The sequence below is a fragment of the Cryptotermes secundus genome, unplaced genomic scaffold (assembly GCF_002891405.2).
Source record: "Cryptotermes secundus unplaced genomic scaffold, Csec_1.0 scaffold696, whole genome shotgun sequence".
Lineage (NCBI taxonomy): Eukaryota > Metazoa > Arthropoda > Insecta > Blattodea > Kalotermitidae > Cryptotermes > Cryptotermes secundus.
In genome coordinates, this window is record NW_019734322.1 from 1012296 (window position 1) to 1030805 (window position 18510).

The window sequence follows — 18510 nt, forward strand, 5'->3', positions numbered from 1 at the left end:
AGTGGTTGTTGATGGCGGCAAACCTACAGGGATTTCCCAGCGAACTGGGTCCTTCTTTTGAGTGGAAAGTGGAACACTGCTTCCAGGTGGTCGTCACCATTGCAATTCTCAGGCATCTCAGTAACATCTTCGTACGTCGTCCTGGTAGGGCTCCATATAGAAAGGGGGCAGTCAGCTCATTGAAGGCGGCGGTCAGTTATGTGGCCTTTTCACGGGGCATCCACTGCCCTGCCAGGGTCTGAAACTGTCATCCTAACACTGCCCATGATATCGATCCGTAGAACTTAGGTGGCTGCACCAAACTTACACCGGTTCCTGTTCTGCTATAGGATCCACGTTCAGTTCTTGCTTTGACTTATGCTAGCTGCGTTTTGAATTCGCACATTGTGGTTTCCACTGGCGTTTTCGTTGTTTCCATCTCGACCTGTGTTCCACAGATCCTAAGGCCGAGTTCTTCACGAAGGCCCATCTTTATGTCCGATATCTGCTCGTGAAGATCTTTCTTTGTGTCCGGTATCTACTCGTGGAGGTCCTCCTTTGTATCTGCTATCTCCTCGTGGAGGTTTCAGGTTCGTATAACGGGGAACGTAAGTAACTTCCGCTCCATTCCTTCAATCCTCGTGGAGGTACCGTGTCTGTGGGTCGACACATGACAGGATGTCTTCCACCCTTCTTTTTATGGCCTTGTCCAGTGTGGACTGATCAGAGTTTATTGCGATCCATATGTTTTCTTGGCTGGTCCTTGCTGTGGCCTTGGTTTTTTCTTAACCACCCTTATTGCTGAATCCATCTTCTCATGAGAGGCTTCATATTTTCATGGCTGGTTTCCATCTTCTGTTGGTTAGCATCTATCTTTCCCTGAATGTCCTCCATCACTTCTTGGTTGACATCCATATGAGCTTTCATCTTTTCTTGATTGACTCTTCTCTTTATGACTTGACTCTCGTTTATTCTCGATTTGCCTCTCCTGGCTTCCAACCTTCCCAACCTACCAGATGTTTGAAGTCTGCCATTATTGTATGTCACGTGGGTTGCAATCCAACGATATACAGTAAAATAAGTCCAGCAATCCAGTCCCACTTATAGCTCCAGTTGGCACATATTAATTATTAGGCAGAGGGTTGGGATTTATAACTGGATTTATTTGATGGTTGTAACTACAAGTGATTCCAATAGTCTCACAAATTATACACTCTGTAGATTACTAAAACTACAACACACACAAAGTCTACTGTTGGTTCACTAGTCATTGCTAGGAGCTTTGCTTGACTCGGTAAATTTCTGCTGGTCCTCGACAGCACAGTCATCCTTGGTTCCGAGTCCCATGGGACTCATGGCCATATTTTACTCTTCCACGGCTCTGGAAATTGCTACTCCTAGCAGCTTGGTCTGTTGGACAAGTTGCTGCTGGTGCTCGCTAGCATGGTGGTTCTTGGTTCCAAGTCCCATGGGACTCATGACCACTTTCTAGTTTCTTAAGGATCTGGGAGCCTTCAGTCACTCCAGTGTCAGAGTCAGAGTTACTTTATGACTGGTGATGTATCACCAATCAGTTCATCTTTGTGCCAAGCCCATTGAAGCCTACAACCAGAGAGTTTTTTCTTTTGCAAGTGAACCCTTGTGGTCATAGTCCTTATGTAACATCCTCTCTGATGAGAGGATAAGTTTTGTCTCTTAAGAATAGACTTCGCCTTTATCGAGTGTATGTATTATATATATATAGCATGTTGTTGAAATTCATCCTTTTGTACTATATACAAGGCCTCTGTCAGTCCAGGCTCTGCGAAGCAGATCATGTCTATCTTACTTATCTTATACTATAATGGCAGCTAACTTACGAACAATTGTAAGCTTAACTGCCACAAAGTTAAAGCCTCTTATATTTTCTGTGTCTCATTCGCCTTGTTCCAAGTGGTGAACATGTTCATTCTCATTATCTTGTATGACTTCTGCTTGTTGCCTGCACAATTTTGTTAAATAATTGTATACATATGGAAAGTTGAAAGCTGTATGCAAATTGCGGACTGGTTTGCACCTTGGAAAATTTCCAGTGGTGTGGAGACTCTTGTTTTGCATGCTGCAATTTTAAGAGGTAGGTGTCTGCCACTAATTCCCAGGTGGGGCAAGCATAAGTCATTACTGATCTGATCAGTGCTTTATAGAGGGTTAGTTTAATCTTGGCATTTAAATGCTCACTTCTAAATAGGGAGTAGATTATATCAAATGTTTTGAAGGTCTTGTCTTCAGTCACTTGTATGTTCAGTCTCCATGTAATCCTCTTATCGAAGATTACACCGAGATATTTTACATGATTGATGAAGGGGATATTCCATTCATTCACTGTAAAATGAGCCTCAGGAGGCCAATGTCTATGAGAAAAGTAGATGGCCTGAGTTTTATCTTCACTGATTTTTGTGTTCCAGTGCTCACTCCACATCTCGGTAGCAGTGTGAACTTGCTGAAGTTTCTGATAACATCACCCTCTTTTCGGTCTGTCACATATAAACAGGTGTCATCAGTAAAGAGACATAGGTAGACACAGGTGTTTGGGGTGTATCATTTACATATAGACTGTATAATGTTGGGACAGGACGGAACCTTGTGGCACCCCTGCTTGTATATCCCTTGGCATAGACATTTCACCTTTGACTGAGACTCTGAATTCTCTCTGAGAAAAGAGCTAATAAGGTTGGTTACACAGACCAAAAATTGTAAATGGGATAATTCATATAGCAAGCCAAGGTTCCATGTTTTTACAAAGGATTTTTCAGTATCCAAAAACACCACAGCCATAGATATGTTATTGTTGAAATTTAAGGTGATATAGTCCCTAAACTTCATAAAATGAAGGGTCCTGCTGTGATGGGCACACACACCAAACTAAGCAGACCTGTTTTCTTCAGCATGCCTTTGGAATATTTTCAGTATAACTTTTTCTAATAGCTTGCTTGTTGTGGACAAGAGGTTAATCAAACATAAATTTTGAATGAATTCTGAGTCCTTGCCAGGTTTCAGTAACGTTATAACTTTTGCTTCCTTGCAAGGCCTTGGAAAATGGGACAGCCAAAGGCAGCGATTAAATGTGTCAGATGCACCAGTGGTCTTCTTGGAAGATGCCGAAGCATTCATTTGGAATACTATCAAGTCTACAAGCCTTGCTCAATTTCAATGAATCACTAATTTATGTATGTCACTTTTCACAATGGGGTGTTGCCTACAGATGGGATCAGAGCTTGGACTCTGGTCTCCACCTGTAACTTATGGTTTTTGTTACACAGGTCATGAGATGTGAAGTGGTTTCCTAAACAGTCTGCAATCATATTGGCCTGATCGTTCAAGTGATATGTTATTCCTAAAGGTTCATGAGCAGTGGTTGGTGCCTTTGGCCCATCCATTTTCATAAGCGATTATGCAGTAGGCAACATCTTGAAGTGTGATTTCACAGTTCCCTACTCTTGTTTCCAACCATTCGAGAGCCTTTCTGTGGGTCATTTGTCTGATGGTTTTGGTGACCCAAGTAACTGCCTTTTTACATGCTAGATCCCAGGTTACTTGCCACAGTTTCCATACCATCCGCTTATGTTTTAGCAGACTCTCCAGACCAGGTAGATTTAGACCCTTGAGTGTAAGTGGAAAACGATTACTTACCAGTATTATTCTCCTGTGTTCCAGTGTTAAAATGCACAGAAATCTCTGCTAAATATTCAAGATATAACCAACCATTATGATCTTGTTAAATATTACTGAGTGAGCAATATTTTATTTTTGTGAATTACCTTCAGAACGTTAGTTCTTGAATGTGATTAGCAGATATTTTCATGAATAATATTGAAGGAAACATAAATAAATAGTTTTTCTTACTTTACTTTGTTGCATGAGCTGACTAATCATGGTCACTACTTTTACAGATTCAATGATTGCAGCTGCTTAACATAATTTTTAACATTCACATCAAAACATAAGTCTCATTTATGTTTATGATAGTACTGAAAGTAACAGGCAATTATTGTAATCTTTAATCAAATTTTATTCCCATCTCAGGATTATCTCTTTTTAAATACATTGAATAAACTCAGTACCTTAATTTTTTTACATGTCCAGTGTTTGAGGCTGTTAATGTAATTTGGAATAGTGCATCAAGATATTATGTAAAACTGAATGCACCACAGTGGATCATTTCTGAGGAATTCCTGTTCTGTGATCTTACCATATTTGGATGTTGGGGTTAAGTACAGAATCAGAACATTCATGTGAATCCTGCATATGGTATTTTTCAGTTGACAGTTCCATGATAACAGTGACATTATTCATCTGTTAGTGGTGCAAAAGCAACTACATTGACATGAGTTTTTCAGTCTCTTTGGTTGCTGTGTGATGGAAAAATAATTTAAGAATAAGTACTTTTTATGATTGCTAAAACAGAATTCATTGTATTAAAAGGACATTAAATTGATGAAATGTCTGACAGATGGGACAGTTTCCAAGAAACTGGATGAAGTCATGAAGCATGTTGTATCATAGAAATATGATTATAATAATTAGATCATATGGTGTATATGTTCTTTACATAACTGTTTATAAGTACATTATGAAGTTCAGCTATTAGTTTCATCATGCCCATCTGTCTGTAAATATCAGCGCCCAAATTTCTAGACCAACCCAAAATAAATTTTGTTCAAATATATAAATTTTTGTTTAGTTTGCTTCTTTTTAAAATCCATTTTAATAGCCTAAATGTACTTTCATGTGTGTCATGCGAGTCCTTTGACAAATGTTGATAGCACTTGATTCGTATAGGAGTATTAATGTATCTAGTTCTCATCCACTGTCAAAAGAATTAACAGGTTGCATCCTCTTAATGGCACTTCTGAGTGTGCATTGCCAATTATTAAGATCTTGGGGTACATGTGGATAGAGTACTGAAGACAGTGGGCTCTAGTTCTGCATTTCTACTGATAATAATTTGTCAAATATTTATTTAAAATATAAGTGAGAACATTTTTCTCACAGTTGTAATAATTTTGTATGAAGCTGGTCAAAATGATGAAACCGTTTTCAGGTATACAACAGTAAGAACAGTCATGCATTGCCATATAGTATTGATGAACTAGGAAGTATCGAGTTCACTGCAACACCGTATGCTTGATGAGGCTGAGGAGCTCATTAACTAACAAGTACTTCCTTGAAGGTGACGACATATCTCCTTACTAATTTATCACTCCCAACTAGATTCCTTCTGCACGTTTTCTGCATGTGCGAATGGATTTTCTTGCTTTAATCATGTTTATATCAATATGCATGGGCATGATATGTTCTGTCCTTATTTGGGTAATTTGTTGAATGTTGTTGTGTCACTGATTTGTGCATGATACAGTACATACGTACTTACAGAAAAACTTAAAATAACAAGAATAGAAAGATGTATGCCGGTGGACTTAAATATACATTCCAAATGACATGTGATTTTGAATACCTCTTTGACCTTAATGTCCATTTACTACAAAACAAATCAGTTGCTTCAATACATCAAAGTAGAAGTTACTTATTCCTTGTATTTAATTAAATGTTTAAAAGGAAAGGGGTATAGCATAATGATATCTGTGTTTTACTTTCAATTGTGCTTTAATATTTTGTATCATAAGACATTTTTGTGATATTTTGTAAAATTCAGTTTCAAATTATAATTAGAGATATACACTACAATTAAATTTTGTCCAGCAGCTCTCAGCATGGAGCTGAAATACGGCTGATCTTGGGGGAATATCTGAGTTTGCAAAACATTAAGTAATATGAAAATCAAGAAAAATACATAATGAGAAACTTTACCATTTGTGCTCTTCACATTTTAATGCTGGGGCGTTTTAAATCAACAAACAGGAAATTACCTTGACATGTGGTCCACAAGAAAAATGAAAGAATGACTGTGACATCTAGGTGAGGTGGAAGGAAATCGAAGTGGACCTGAGAGAAATAATATTTTAAAATTAGAACTGTATTGAACCGGTTCTGGTTGGGGTATAGTGATGGCTTTTGTGAACGCGCTGAAGAACATTTGGGTTGACATTTTGTGTGTATCTATCCATTCAAGTTTTTGTTCTTCTGTCACCAGTTCCAGCATGGTAGGCATGCAAACATCAGAAGTTAGAATTGTCTGATAACAGGAATTTGTCATAGATCTGTGAGAAACATAAAAATTATGTTTGGAAGATTGATCATTATGTGTATAGTTGCCCCTATGCTAAACCCCCACATGTGGAGGCATGTAGATGCCATGGAAAAGTCTTCACACATTACTTACCACAGCAATTTTTGGAGGCCAGTGGGTCAGTCTTACACTTCAGTTGCTTTACCCAGAGAAAGAGCCCTCATTACACATTGGAGGGGTGCCTGGATGATGCCCAGAATCTATGAAAGAAATGTCATACTCTGCTGTTAATTGAATTGTGGTCATTAGATCTGTAGCCAGCTTCTCTACTTCGTTTTTTTAATTCACTTAATAATGCTCTCTCACCTACATGGGTTATATTGTTTTAGACAGAAAGATGAATGTAGAAGCTGACTACAGATCTAACGGGATGATGAGCTGCAAGGATTGTGGGAATAGATTACATCAGCATTTTCTTGAAAGGAGTAAGAAAAATTATCCAGAAGTGGCCACAGTACAAAAGACTTAGTCCCACCCCACTAGCATTAAAAAAAATTATAATAAATCTGTGAGGGTAGCTTGCCTCGAAGCTGGAAATTTAACCTGGAGCCTCAAAAGTATGATGCATGAATGCTAACTACTCAACTGTGACATTCAGTAACTACTCCACAAATCTGACTATCCTATAATAATAAAGATTATGATGACAACAATGATAAATGAGAAATACCCCAAAGTATTACTTCTTCTGTTCTTGTATGTTTTATAAACATGATCTCTAAGCTTCCATATGCCTCCATGACATGCTGCTTAGGCCCAGGAACGACTTTGTCTCTGTCTCTCTTGTAGATTATGTTAACTCCTAAGATATGCATGGCTCTTCAGTTACGAGAATTCAGTGCCAGAACTATGCAAGTAATCGTGCCAGTGGCTTGTGTACAAAATATCTACTCTTCATACTTCTTTTATGTATTTTTTGTACATTCTTACTTGTGTTTGTTAGGGGCAAGAACATATCGTTAATGGGGTCACAACACAGGGTCAGAACAACACTTCAGCGTTATTTCCAACAATTCCTGAAGGTGCGTCTACTGAAAGAGGTTAGACATTGGTAATTTACTACTTGATGCAGCTCTTTCTTTCTATAACATATATTTTAGTATAGTTCATAGCAAAACCTTGTTAAACTGAAAAACTGAACCATAATAAGTCTTAAAGCTTTGTTTCCTTAAGTAACTCTGTCTGTTAAATTAAATTTCACATAATCTGAGACTTGCTGTTATCTATAAAGAATAATTATTCAGCTGTCTGGTATGAGACCTGCATGTTCAATATCTCTTATCTCAAAGCCTGCAATTGGACACAATCCTAAAACAAACCAATTCAAATTACCTAATTAGACCTCAGCCTTAACTTGTTTGATGTTTTCTTTTAACAGTTATATAGTAGGATGAGGCCTTCTGGACAAAAATCAGTTCTGTAACATTAAATATTCAGTGCAAAAAGCATCGGTAGGATTAAAGAAGCATTGCTAATTATGTAGGTGAGTCAGAAAGTGTCCACAATGATTTATTTTAAATGTTGCCATGTTGGCTGCACAGCTTATTTTGTGTACAGGTAGAGGCATAAACTTCAGCTTCCTGTGTGACTGTGAAATACTTTCATCCATGATCAGCCAGTTTTAGTGTTGTCTTGACAGAGCTAACATGGCTTCTCTGCTTTCTGTATGCATTAAAGAAGAGTAGCATGTAGTGATAAAATTTTTGTGGGCTGAAGGTGTGCCAGGGGCAGAAATCCATTGCAGACTTTCAGCACCATATAGAAACAGTGCTCGTCTGCAGTGAAGTATGTACATTCATTGTAATTGCATTATTTAATGAAAATTAATTGTGGATGCTTTCTGATGCCCTTGTATTATGAATTTGTCATATTTTTATGAGCAGTATGCTTTTTAATAATATATTTGTCGCAGAACTTCTCACATTGAAGACATTATGTCTGAGTTGAAGAATACAGAAAAAAATAATCATCATAGACAAAAAACATTTTGGGGAAGAGAGGGGGAATTTGGATTTTAGAATATCAGAAAGGGGACATGAGACAGAGAAAGTTAAGAACCAGTGTTCCAAAACATATTAAAACATTTCCTCCAGTATTCTCTATCATCCAAATTGTCATGAGATGTTTTCCCCCACCATCTGAGATATGTGTCCAATCCATAACATCCATTATTTCAGTTGCAGAAATGTAGTTGTAACATATTCACGTTCTTGTGACATTGCCGTGAGGACTGTTGTGACTGCCACTGTTTATGTTTTGATATCCTTAGAGACATTGATTTTTCAGTTTTCTTCAGTTCCCCCTCATAACTGTAGAGATGTCCATGCAACAGACTCATGTTGCTAATCCTCAGTAACTGATTTGAATTGTTTCATGCAAGAAAGATTTACCTCCATTTTTACCTTTACTTGGTTTATAAAGGCACATAGAATTGCTGTGTAAACAAGTCTATATCATCATATCTGTTCCCTGCAGTAACTTTTGAAAAAAATGGACAGAATCTCATGAAACGTGGAATGAGCATTATGCTGTCTTTGTAAGTTTTGATTTTCTACTACCAGTAATACCCGCATGGTGGCAGTGTGAACGTTTGGGATGAAGGTGGTGTTAGTGCTCTTTCCAAGCAAATGGCCAGATAATATGTCAGACTGACCCATAAGCAGTTTATTCCATAACATTTCCAGTTGCTTATTCATTACTCATCTACCATTCAGTACTATGCATTCTTAGCAATCGAGGATGTCATTAAACCACTACCACTGCTTGGAAGTGTGGCACTAACACTTTATTTGGTAATTAATAGTGTGCTCCATTAAGAAGCACATATATAAGATGTATGGGGGTGCTGTAGTATAGTTCTATATAGTCTTAATCTCAATAGGTGATGACAATGGCCAGCTTCACACTAGTTCCCACTGGATAGGAAGCTAGATTATCCCCCAAAGACAAAATGTGGTCCTGCCAGAAGTCAAAACCTGGTTGTCCAGTCCATAGTTAATGATGAATAAAAAAAAATATATAAATTTTGTTAGGGGTTTTTTATTTTGTAAAATGTAAAATCATGATGTGACAGCTCCTCAAAATCTTTATTTAGCTTTATGTTTGATGGCAATAACCGATGTACTGTTGATAAGAGGAATGTGAAATTTCTGCATACTGTTGATCATGCACTTACTAAAATTTCTTTATGAAATGTCTTTTTATACATTACAGATTACACATATGATGATGGTAAAATATATGGAGATTATAGATTGGAAACGGTAGTATTTGTATCAGTTGATATTATTCTCAGAAGCGGATCACTAAAGAGTAATATAGATGGATCACTAAATATGAGTAGTATAATTATGTAATTATTAATGTAAAATTCCTGCTGGCCTTGGCATATAGGTTAATGCTTTAAAGGAGAGTGCTTACACAGGAATCCCGATTGAGGTTTTCCCGCATTTCATGGTCTTTTCTTGGAGTCACAACTGAAGTCCCACATATGCAATTAATAAATTACCCAATGTAGTGTTTCTCGATTTAGGGCTTTTTCAGTACTTAGTGGACGAAAATTCATTCCCTATGTGAAGTTCTTGCCCTCATTTATTGTTGATAATAAACTGAATGGCCATAAGACTGATAGACATTTTTCTAATTGTTTCCTTGTGTATGACACATTCTCCTGGACTTCTCCATGCTGTTTACGGATATTGCTTAAGAGTAGGTCACCTTCGATTAAAAAGAAGTACATAAATAAAAAGCATAATTCTATTCACATGTGAATCTAATATTGCATTATAATAACTAAATACTTGTTTTAAAATTTTTTAGCCAATGACTTCTGTTTGTAATTGGTCTCAGGCACATCCATGATAATACTACAGCAGTAAGCTGACAGCATGCTAACACTCCAGTTCCCAAGGTATCGTTTTTCCATACGAGCAGTGTCTTGGGGAAAACGCTTTCCATGTTCACCATTAACTGTACAGAGATTTTGTGGGAAGAAGTGAATGTTTAGTGACATATTGCAGCCCATGAGACAATGAGTCTTTCCACGATTTTCTGGTAGTTGTCTGCTTTATTGTTTCCAAGAAATTGCTGCAGACATCTTTGAATTCTCTCCAAGCTGCCAGTTCAACTTCATTCGAAATAGAATAAAGCATTTTTATCTTTTTTAAGTTTTATTATTTGTGGACCAACAAAAATGCCTTCTTTCATTTTTGTCTCACTCAGTCGGGGGAGTTTCTGCTTCAGATACAAATGTATATTTCTACATTCTTTGTTAGATTGAAGCAGATATTTGATGTGAGCAAAGCATAATTTTCTATTCAAATTTCATGTAACCCCCATTTAAGCAGCTTCTCGTTTTATGGCACGAAATTCCCATCCCCAAGGTAGACCTTGATTGGGTGTTCCACTGTATTTGCTCTTATATTTATTTGTGGTTTAGTTAGCGATGCTGCCAGTAACTCAGACTGTGTTGCATCAGATGATAGATTTGCTAATGGACAGTGAATTGGAATGGGGGGTAGAAGATAGATGCAGCCTAATTTGAGGTACTATCCAAACATTTGGCTAGAGGGACAAAAGAACAGCATGAAGAATTTGAATTTGGATAGTGTGTAACCCAGAAAACTTTGAACTGGGCATCTCGCAAACAGAAGTCAGAAGGGTTACTGCTGAACACAACTTGTTCAGTGAAGGAAAGTAGGCATTGTACCTGTATGTTATTCCCAGAACTACTTACGGTATTAAGACAAGTGAAAAGTAAATAATTAATGCTATTCTATGTTAGAACTGCAATCACAGGTGCTATGAATAACCAAATTTGCTTAATTTTTTGTATAAACCATCTAGTATCATTTGCTAAATGAAATAATAGAAAAAAGAGGAAGAAAGTTACCTGAATTTCTGTTCTGCCCTATACATTCTTCTAACATTCAAAGTACCAAACTCATATCCATTTTCTTTCAAGTAGGTTGTTTACCCAAGGAATCTGTCTAGGTCTGAGGCCTTTTGAGCATTTTCGTAACAAGCTTATTTTGTACGGTGAGTTGTTAGCCCCACACCGAACCCCAAAGCTGGAGGACCACCCCTTGCCAGGTGTCTGCAACTGCTTATTGAGTATATTCGCAGTTACCCTCCATATCTGGAGGCCATCTCTTCCATCCGCAACCTGAGAATGCACCATTCCTTCATGACAAGGGACCCACCTAACATGGAACATTTACACCAGACATCTAATAATTATATCTTTCATAATTAGAAGCATAATTACACTCAGTTCCAGTAATTATAGATATTTTTCATAGCAACTGCCATCGCCAGTTAGATCCAGTCATCTTTTCATTTACGAGAGATGTATCTTTCTATTTACAAATGTGGTGGTGGTGGCCTAAATCTAACCCCTCATCCTGCAGATCATGATTTTAATTAATTTTAGATTAACAAGGTTTCTGTCAATTCTGTGATTTCTCTTTATTTTGACATACAACTTGCAACATTTAAATTGATTTTCCTTGAATTACAAAGTTATCAGACTGAATCTGACATAGAACCAAAAAACAGTTTTGTGAATGCTGGAGTGTTGGACAGAGTTCAAGAGAAGTAATATTTTAAATCAGTCTTTCTAAGTGATCATCTGTGTCAATACAGAATGAAACTCCAATGGTTCAAAGAGTGTCTTTGTATGCGTTATGAAGACAGGTCTGAACGGTAATAAGAATTTTCTAACTTGCATACTTAATGGATCCCAGTCCTCATTGGTCAACAACAGACTATACAGCCTTTTATTTTCCTAATCTTTGCTGTATTATTAACCAATTTTTGTCACTTATCTCCACAGTCCCTGATAGAAACAAAATTGGAGGTTTTGTTCTGCGCTGGTACAGTTGATCACCTGAGAAGACTTTATTGCATTCAGTAGCCAAGAGAGCTAAAATTTGAGCATGTGGTTTATTTTTAAATTTTAAACTTGGAAGGCTGAACCTTGCTTTGGATCACTGTGATATCTTAGATGTTCAGTAGAGGACAGGATGTAGTTTAACAGTGGTTTTATCTCTCTCTCTCTCTCTCTCTCAGTTCTCTTTTGTGTGTGTGTATATTATCTTTTGTGTTTCTATAGAACATACTGCTCTTTAATTCTTTTCATTGTTAACAGTAACTGTGCACTCCTACCAAATAAAAGTTGGAATTAAGTAGGATCAGTCCATCAGTAACAGCATTTTGTGTTGGCCTCTTGTTGAAAGGTGTGCTCCAGTGGAGTATAATTATTTTCCAAGCATGTTATTTGTCATTTAGTTCTCTTATTGGCCTCAATATTTATTTATTGCATGCATGTCTATTGTTGCAAAGCTATTCAAAATATTTTCTGTTGCAGTTAATTAAATACCATATCAAAAACTCTTTCAGATAAAATGTATATCTTAATGGGATTCATGCTTTATATCACGTAATTCAATTTTTGTATGATCAACCGTTTTTGAGATATTTTATGAGGTTTAATTTATGTCATGTAAAGTAGTAATTATGATGGACTAATAAAAACCAAAATTAAATTTACATGACTGTTTAGTGTACGTTCCCCCCCCCCACACCCAAAAATTACCAAAATTCATTCAGTATTCTTAGAGGCAAAACATGTGGATGAAGAAGCAGGTGAACATGACTTCCCCACTATTAAATTATTTTGTGAAAGAAAACCATAGTAACAGACCACTTGATAACAGTATTTCTCAGAGCTAACTACACAACATACATCCTTTCTCAAATATTCTTCCAGATTCAGTAACATCAGATCTTGATCCAATTTCTGTTAAACCAAGAGCTTTGGTGCCTGGGGCGACACTCTCCCCAGTTTTCTTATCAGAAGAACATCGTACATTTGGGAACCCGATAAGCTACTTGGGTGGACCACGACTGCAGTCACCCAACACAACACGTGCTAGCAAGGAGTCTGTACTTTCAATTGATTGAAGTGCATCTTGTGTGGGACTGGTGTCTTTGGCCACATGCATTATATGGAAATGTCTGCTGTTTTTGAAAGTTCGTGGTAGCTAAAGGAGCAAGTAGTGTAACCAGTTACATGAAAGGAGCAGGAAACTTACAGGGGTGGATACAGCATATCTGACAGTGGACTCAGTAGCTTTGCAGTTGAGATACTGGCACAGGGTACAGTGTCTCCTTGTAGCTCCTGAGACTGGGCAGAATTCACATGATATATCTTTTTACTGTTTCTCTCAGTGGTTCTTAACCTCGGATCACGAGGATCTACCAAAGCTTGTGGGGGATCATTAGAAGAACCATATTTTAGTGCTGAAAAGAACCCACACTTGTTAAACTCATCTGACCCTTGGACCATTCTATAATCTCTGTGGATTTGAAACTGTGTGATATTGAAAGTTTAATTGTAATTATTTGTAATTAATATTGACTGTTAACATTGTTATTAAGTTAATTATATTGATCCCAAGATTTAAAATAATTCATTCACCCCTAGTGAGGGACTCCAAGGTCCATAAATAACATTTCAGTCTTATATGTATGTTGAAATTATTTCCTGGAGTATGAAAGATTGTGTCATTTTTGACAGACCTATTAACATGTGTTTGTTTTAATGTAAGGGCCACCCAAATGTTATTTTCCACTACCTAAAAGAGCTACATGATAGTGGTCTGCAGGTTGCATGTTTAACAGACTGTTTTAGCTTAAGTCAGAAGATCCTGTCAGAACAATTTTGGTTTGGGGTATAAAACAGCTGGGAAGAATCGCTCTGACACTTAGGTTACTGCCTCTCAACCTAAACCTGAGGGAGAGTGGAAGGTGAATGCAGGAATAATTAACTGCAATTCAGACTGGGCTAGGGGCTCCATACCTCCATACCTTACCTACCTTAGTGTCAGTTTATTAGTATTGTCAGTCCTCACACATAAAGACGTCCAGTTACCTCTGTTTCATTTGATTACATCCGGTTTTCAGTTGTGGGAAGTCACATGGTGGCAAACAAGATACTGTGATTAAATTAATGACTTTAGATGATGAATTTCTATTATGGGTTATAGTAAGGCTAGTTAATAATGCAAGATTTGTTATTATCTCCAAGAATTCTGTATAATATTTTGATTTCCCCCCAAAATAGTTTATTCCACCCTTAACTTATTTCTGAAGATCGTTTTTGTCTTGCTCATTTTCAGCACATTAAAATTGCTACATTTCAACAATATTTATCAGCAGGACATATTGTCTGGTGGTGGTGGTGGTAGTAGTAGTTTGTTGTAGTAGTGGAATGAGGCTCGAGTCCTTTAGAACCATCCCCTGATCGTCTTGACAGATAAGTAAAGATCATGGGTGGGAAGAGTTGAATTGTTTGGAGAAAAGAGCTACCCTATCGCCATTTTTATCCACCAGAAATCATGCATTAACTAAATATCCTGGGATTGAACCCACGCCTCCACAGTGAGAAGCCAGTGACCAACTGCCTGAGCTAGGGACCACTGTTTACAATAATAAGTAGCACTAATAATGTTGTTCATAATATTCACAGATTTGGCAAGTATGCATGAAAAGGACAGTTATTTGATAATATTCTGGATGTTAGCAATAACGAGACATTTCAAAAACACTTATGAGAAATGTATATGAAACATTTAAGGTTTTGGGTGATATGTTCAAATTATCAGATATTTATGTATTGCTATTTTCATCCCTGTCAGTTTCTTTATACAAAAACATTTTGTTCGAATGATTCAACTGTGAAGATATGTAGAGCTACGTATTTATGAAATGATGCTTAGTGAAATCAGCCAGTGTCTTTCAGAGTTCATGTTGCAAAGTACCACATCTGTTCTTGCATGTGTGAGCATATGGTGCTCCAGAATGCTGTGTATGGTGACTGACATATCAGGCCAGGTGTTGTGTTTCATATACTGTTCAGTTTCTCTCAGCTGGTTTGACAGACCATGCGGAACAAGCCAGTTGTGTTTAAGTTAACTGACATCTGACTTAGCAGTTTTACTGCTGCTGTATTTGTTATGTAACATGAACAGTGAGTGAAGTGTGTATTAGAATTGTAGATATATCTGAACAAATGCTTGTAGTCAGTTTTATTTTCATCCTTAGGTATGAAGATTTCCAGTTTGAAAATTATTTGGATGATCTCAAGAGTGGCGCAGATACACTAAACTACGATTTTTGATAAAATTTAAGTGGGAAGAGAAAATAGACAACTGACCAAAGCCAATGTGAAATTGTATTTAAATGTGACATCAGTATGTACAGCAAGAGTTGCATTCATTGTTTGACAGTTCTAGTGGTTCATTTTATAACTGTGCCTGATGTATTGCCAGTTAATCCTCTGTATGAAATTCAAATCTTAAAATATTACTCACATGGCTAATTAAGATAGCTATGGCTGGTCTGCAGAGTGGAAGTATAATAAAAGTTCTGCTTGTGTACAGTTATGAAAATACCCTCTGGTGGTTACCCCACCACAGTGGGCTATGCAACCCATGATCTGACTACTATACAGTTATGAACCAACCCACTAGTTGGTCACTCCAATGTGAAGAAAAAGGTTACCCCTGTAACAGGCTGTTGGGGTCCATAGGGTTGTGAGATGTTGAGGCTTCCACATTTTTTAGATAGTCTGCTCACAGATGGCAGTGAGGCTGTCAGCCTTGTTCACCTTTCATCCTTTAGCACAAGGAAGATTCCTGGTACTTATTTCTGTTAGAGACTGAGTCAACCTGAGGACCATAGTGTGGCTAGAAGGATTAGGTCAATTGAAAACTCCAATGATGTCATGAGTGTATAAGAAAAATACATTATATATCCAAAATAATAATCATGAATTGTTCCACCAATGATTATATATAAAACTGTCTCCTGACAGATCAGAGGCTAATGAAATGAATAATATTATGCAATTTATGACCAAAATTTAGGTAATATGATTTGGCATAGCTGTAACGCTCTTTACTTATATTTGGCAGGTCAAGGATAGTACCTCAACTAGGCCATGCCTGCTTCCAAATTCTTTCCAACTCATCTATCATTCTACCATTCAACAGGCTAGTTATGGGCAAAATCATGAAAGAACCACAACAAAAAAGGCATATATAAAATGTTAAGTAGTTTTTAACGGAACTTTCATTATTTATCTCTTCAATGAAATGGGCTAGTCAGCTTTGTCTTCATTGTTTTACTCTTCCCATACATCTGCATAAGAGGGTGAGGTTTATGCCAAAGTGAACAGTCACGCAGGCAGCGTCTATAAAAATTGGCTTCAGTAAAGTGAATGTTATTTTATTAAATTATGTAATGTCAAAGTGCAACATTTTCTTTCAATGCTGTTTCTTTACAGAATAAATTGAAAAAAGGAAAGCATAACTATTGTGAAATCGATTAGATACAGATAAACTAGGTTTAACTAATGCACCCCGCACAGCACGTATGCTTCCCTCCTGCCTGAAGATGGTAAGGGGGGATAAAGCGAGCTTCTACTGATCACTAGGCCTAGCGAGAAGGTCTGGCTTTATGCAGTGGAGCCACAGGGTAGATGCACTTTGCTATTACCTAAAGACTGAGGTGGAGCTGGCCCCCATGTCGTTAGACTTGCTTTATTTATTGGGCTGCAAGAAGTACATACACTTTCATATTACTGGAAAATTGAGAGGGTCCCCTCTTCACTAGGCCTATTGATGAAAGTCTAGGTTTTTTCCAGTGGGCTCCATAGAGTAGACACGCTTTCCTTTTATCTGATGATGGGCATAGTACCAGCCTCCCTCATCATTAGGACAAGTGATAAGGGCTGGCTTTGTCAAGTGGGCATCACAAAGTAGGTACGCTTTTCTGTTACCTGAAGATAGACATAAAGCCAGCCTCTCTCACTACTGGGCCTAATGACGATTAGCTTTATTAATGTGCCTCTTAAAGTACCCTTTCATTTTACTGAAATACAGACGTGGGTGTACTGATAACGCCTGGATTTATCATCTGTGCCCCATCGAATTGGTAAAAATGTAAAGTAAAGGTATCCCTGTAACAGGCCGTGGAGTCCCATAGAGTTGTGAGATGTTGAGGTTCCCACATTTTCTAGACAATAGGCTCATAGATGGCGGTAAGCTTGTCAGCCTTACGTGCCGGCTGCCCTTTATTCCCAAGAATATTCCTGGTAGTCATTTCTGTTAGAGGCTGAGTCGATCCTAGGGCCATAGTGCGGCTGGAGGGATCAGGTCAATTGAAAAAATCCAGTGACCTCATCGGGACTTGAACCCACGACCTTCCGGCTTGTAGCACGGTGCCCCCACTGAATAGGTACACTTTCCATTTACCTTAAGGTTAAGATAGAGCCAGTCCCTTTATGACTTAGCTGGTGATAAAGGTTAATGTAGCTACCAAGTTCACAGAGTAAGTATCTTACTATCTGAACATGGAAACATAGACAGTCCAAATGATCCCACAGAACAGATAGGGGTTGCTTCAGGACTCCACCCTTGATGAACATCAGTTTCATGCAATCACTTTGAAAGCGGTAATACTAAATATTAACCAGCTCCATACAGCTGAGCCTTTCTAGAGAAGCTACCAGTTTCTCAGCTAGTCAAATTATCAACATGTTATGGAATTCAAGGGTTCATTACCATATTCACAGCCAGCCACTGGCCCCTGTCCTGAGCCACAGGAATTCAATCCACAATATCTTCTTTAAACATACAAAATGCTGAAGCACAGTCGCAGCATCAATCTACCTTCACAGTTTTCTGAGAATTAGTGCAACATGTAAATCCATTTATGAACTGTTCAGTATATGCTGAAGGCATGGAACACATATTCTAGGATCATGGAGAATCACTTCCGGTGATACAGCGGTAGTCAGTATGATGTCAAATGCCAAGAAGGGCTCTACTGATGCGAAGTTAGTGAGGTATGAATGTATGGTACATTTTATTTAAAATTAAGGAAGTGTTCCTTGGCAAAAAAAGCCATCAGTAATCAAATTACTTTCTCAGAGTGACCAAGTATTACCTATATTTAGGGTTCACTTCAGTGTGTAGGTGAAGATGGGGAGGGGAAACTAACTGCATTGAATTTAAATATGGCAAGACCTCTATAACTTGGATTAACTGGGGGCGATCCGTTGTCAAAGTTAGTGAAAGTCCGAATTATAGAAGCTACTGAAAACATGTTCAGGGAAGTTATAAAATGGACGTCACAAGTCTTTTTAGGCAATACAGCTTTATTTTGAAACTTAGATTTTATATCATAAAATAAATTTACTTGTTATAAAAATGTAAGTTTTGACATCAGCCTTAAAAACC

General features: G+C 37.6%; 1 protein-coding gene across 12 annotated transcripts in view; it reads left to right on the forward strand.

Annotated features, from left to right (window-relative positions):
- Positions 1–18510, forward strand: part of LOC111868649 (EGF and laminin G domain-containing protein) — a 143374-nt gene that overhangs the window by 118889 nt on the left and 5975 nt on the right. Inside the window, exons 35-36 of one of the 12 annotated variants that reach the window (XM_023859495.2) lie at positions 7149–7245; positions 12975–16579. The exons of 1 other annotated variant lie outside the window; for it this stretch is intronic. In XM_023859495.2, the coding sequence (XP_023715263.1) occupies positions 7149–7245; positions 12975–13168 (291 nt within the window). In that variant the 3' untranslated portion in view covers positions 13169–16579. 10 more of the 12 variants (XM_023859497.2, XM_023859499.2, XM_023859503.2 and 7 more) reach the window with 10 other exon arrangements.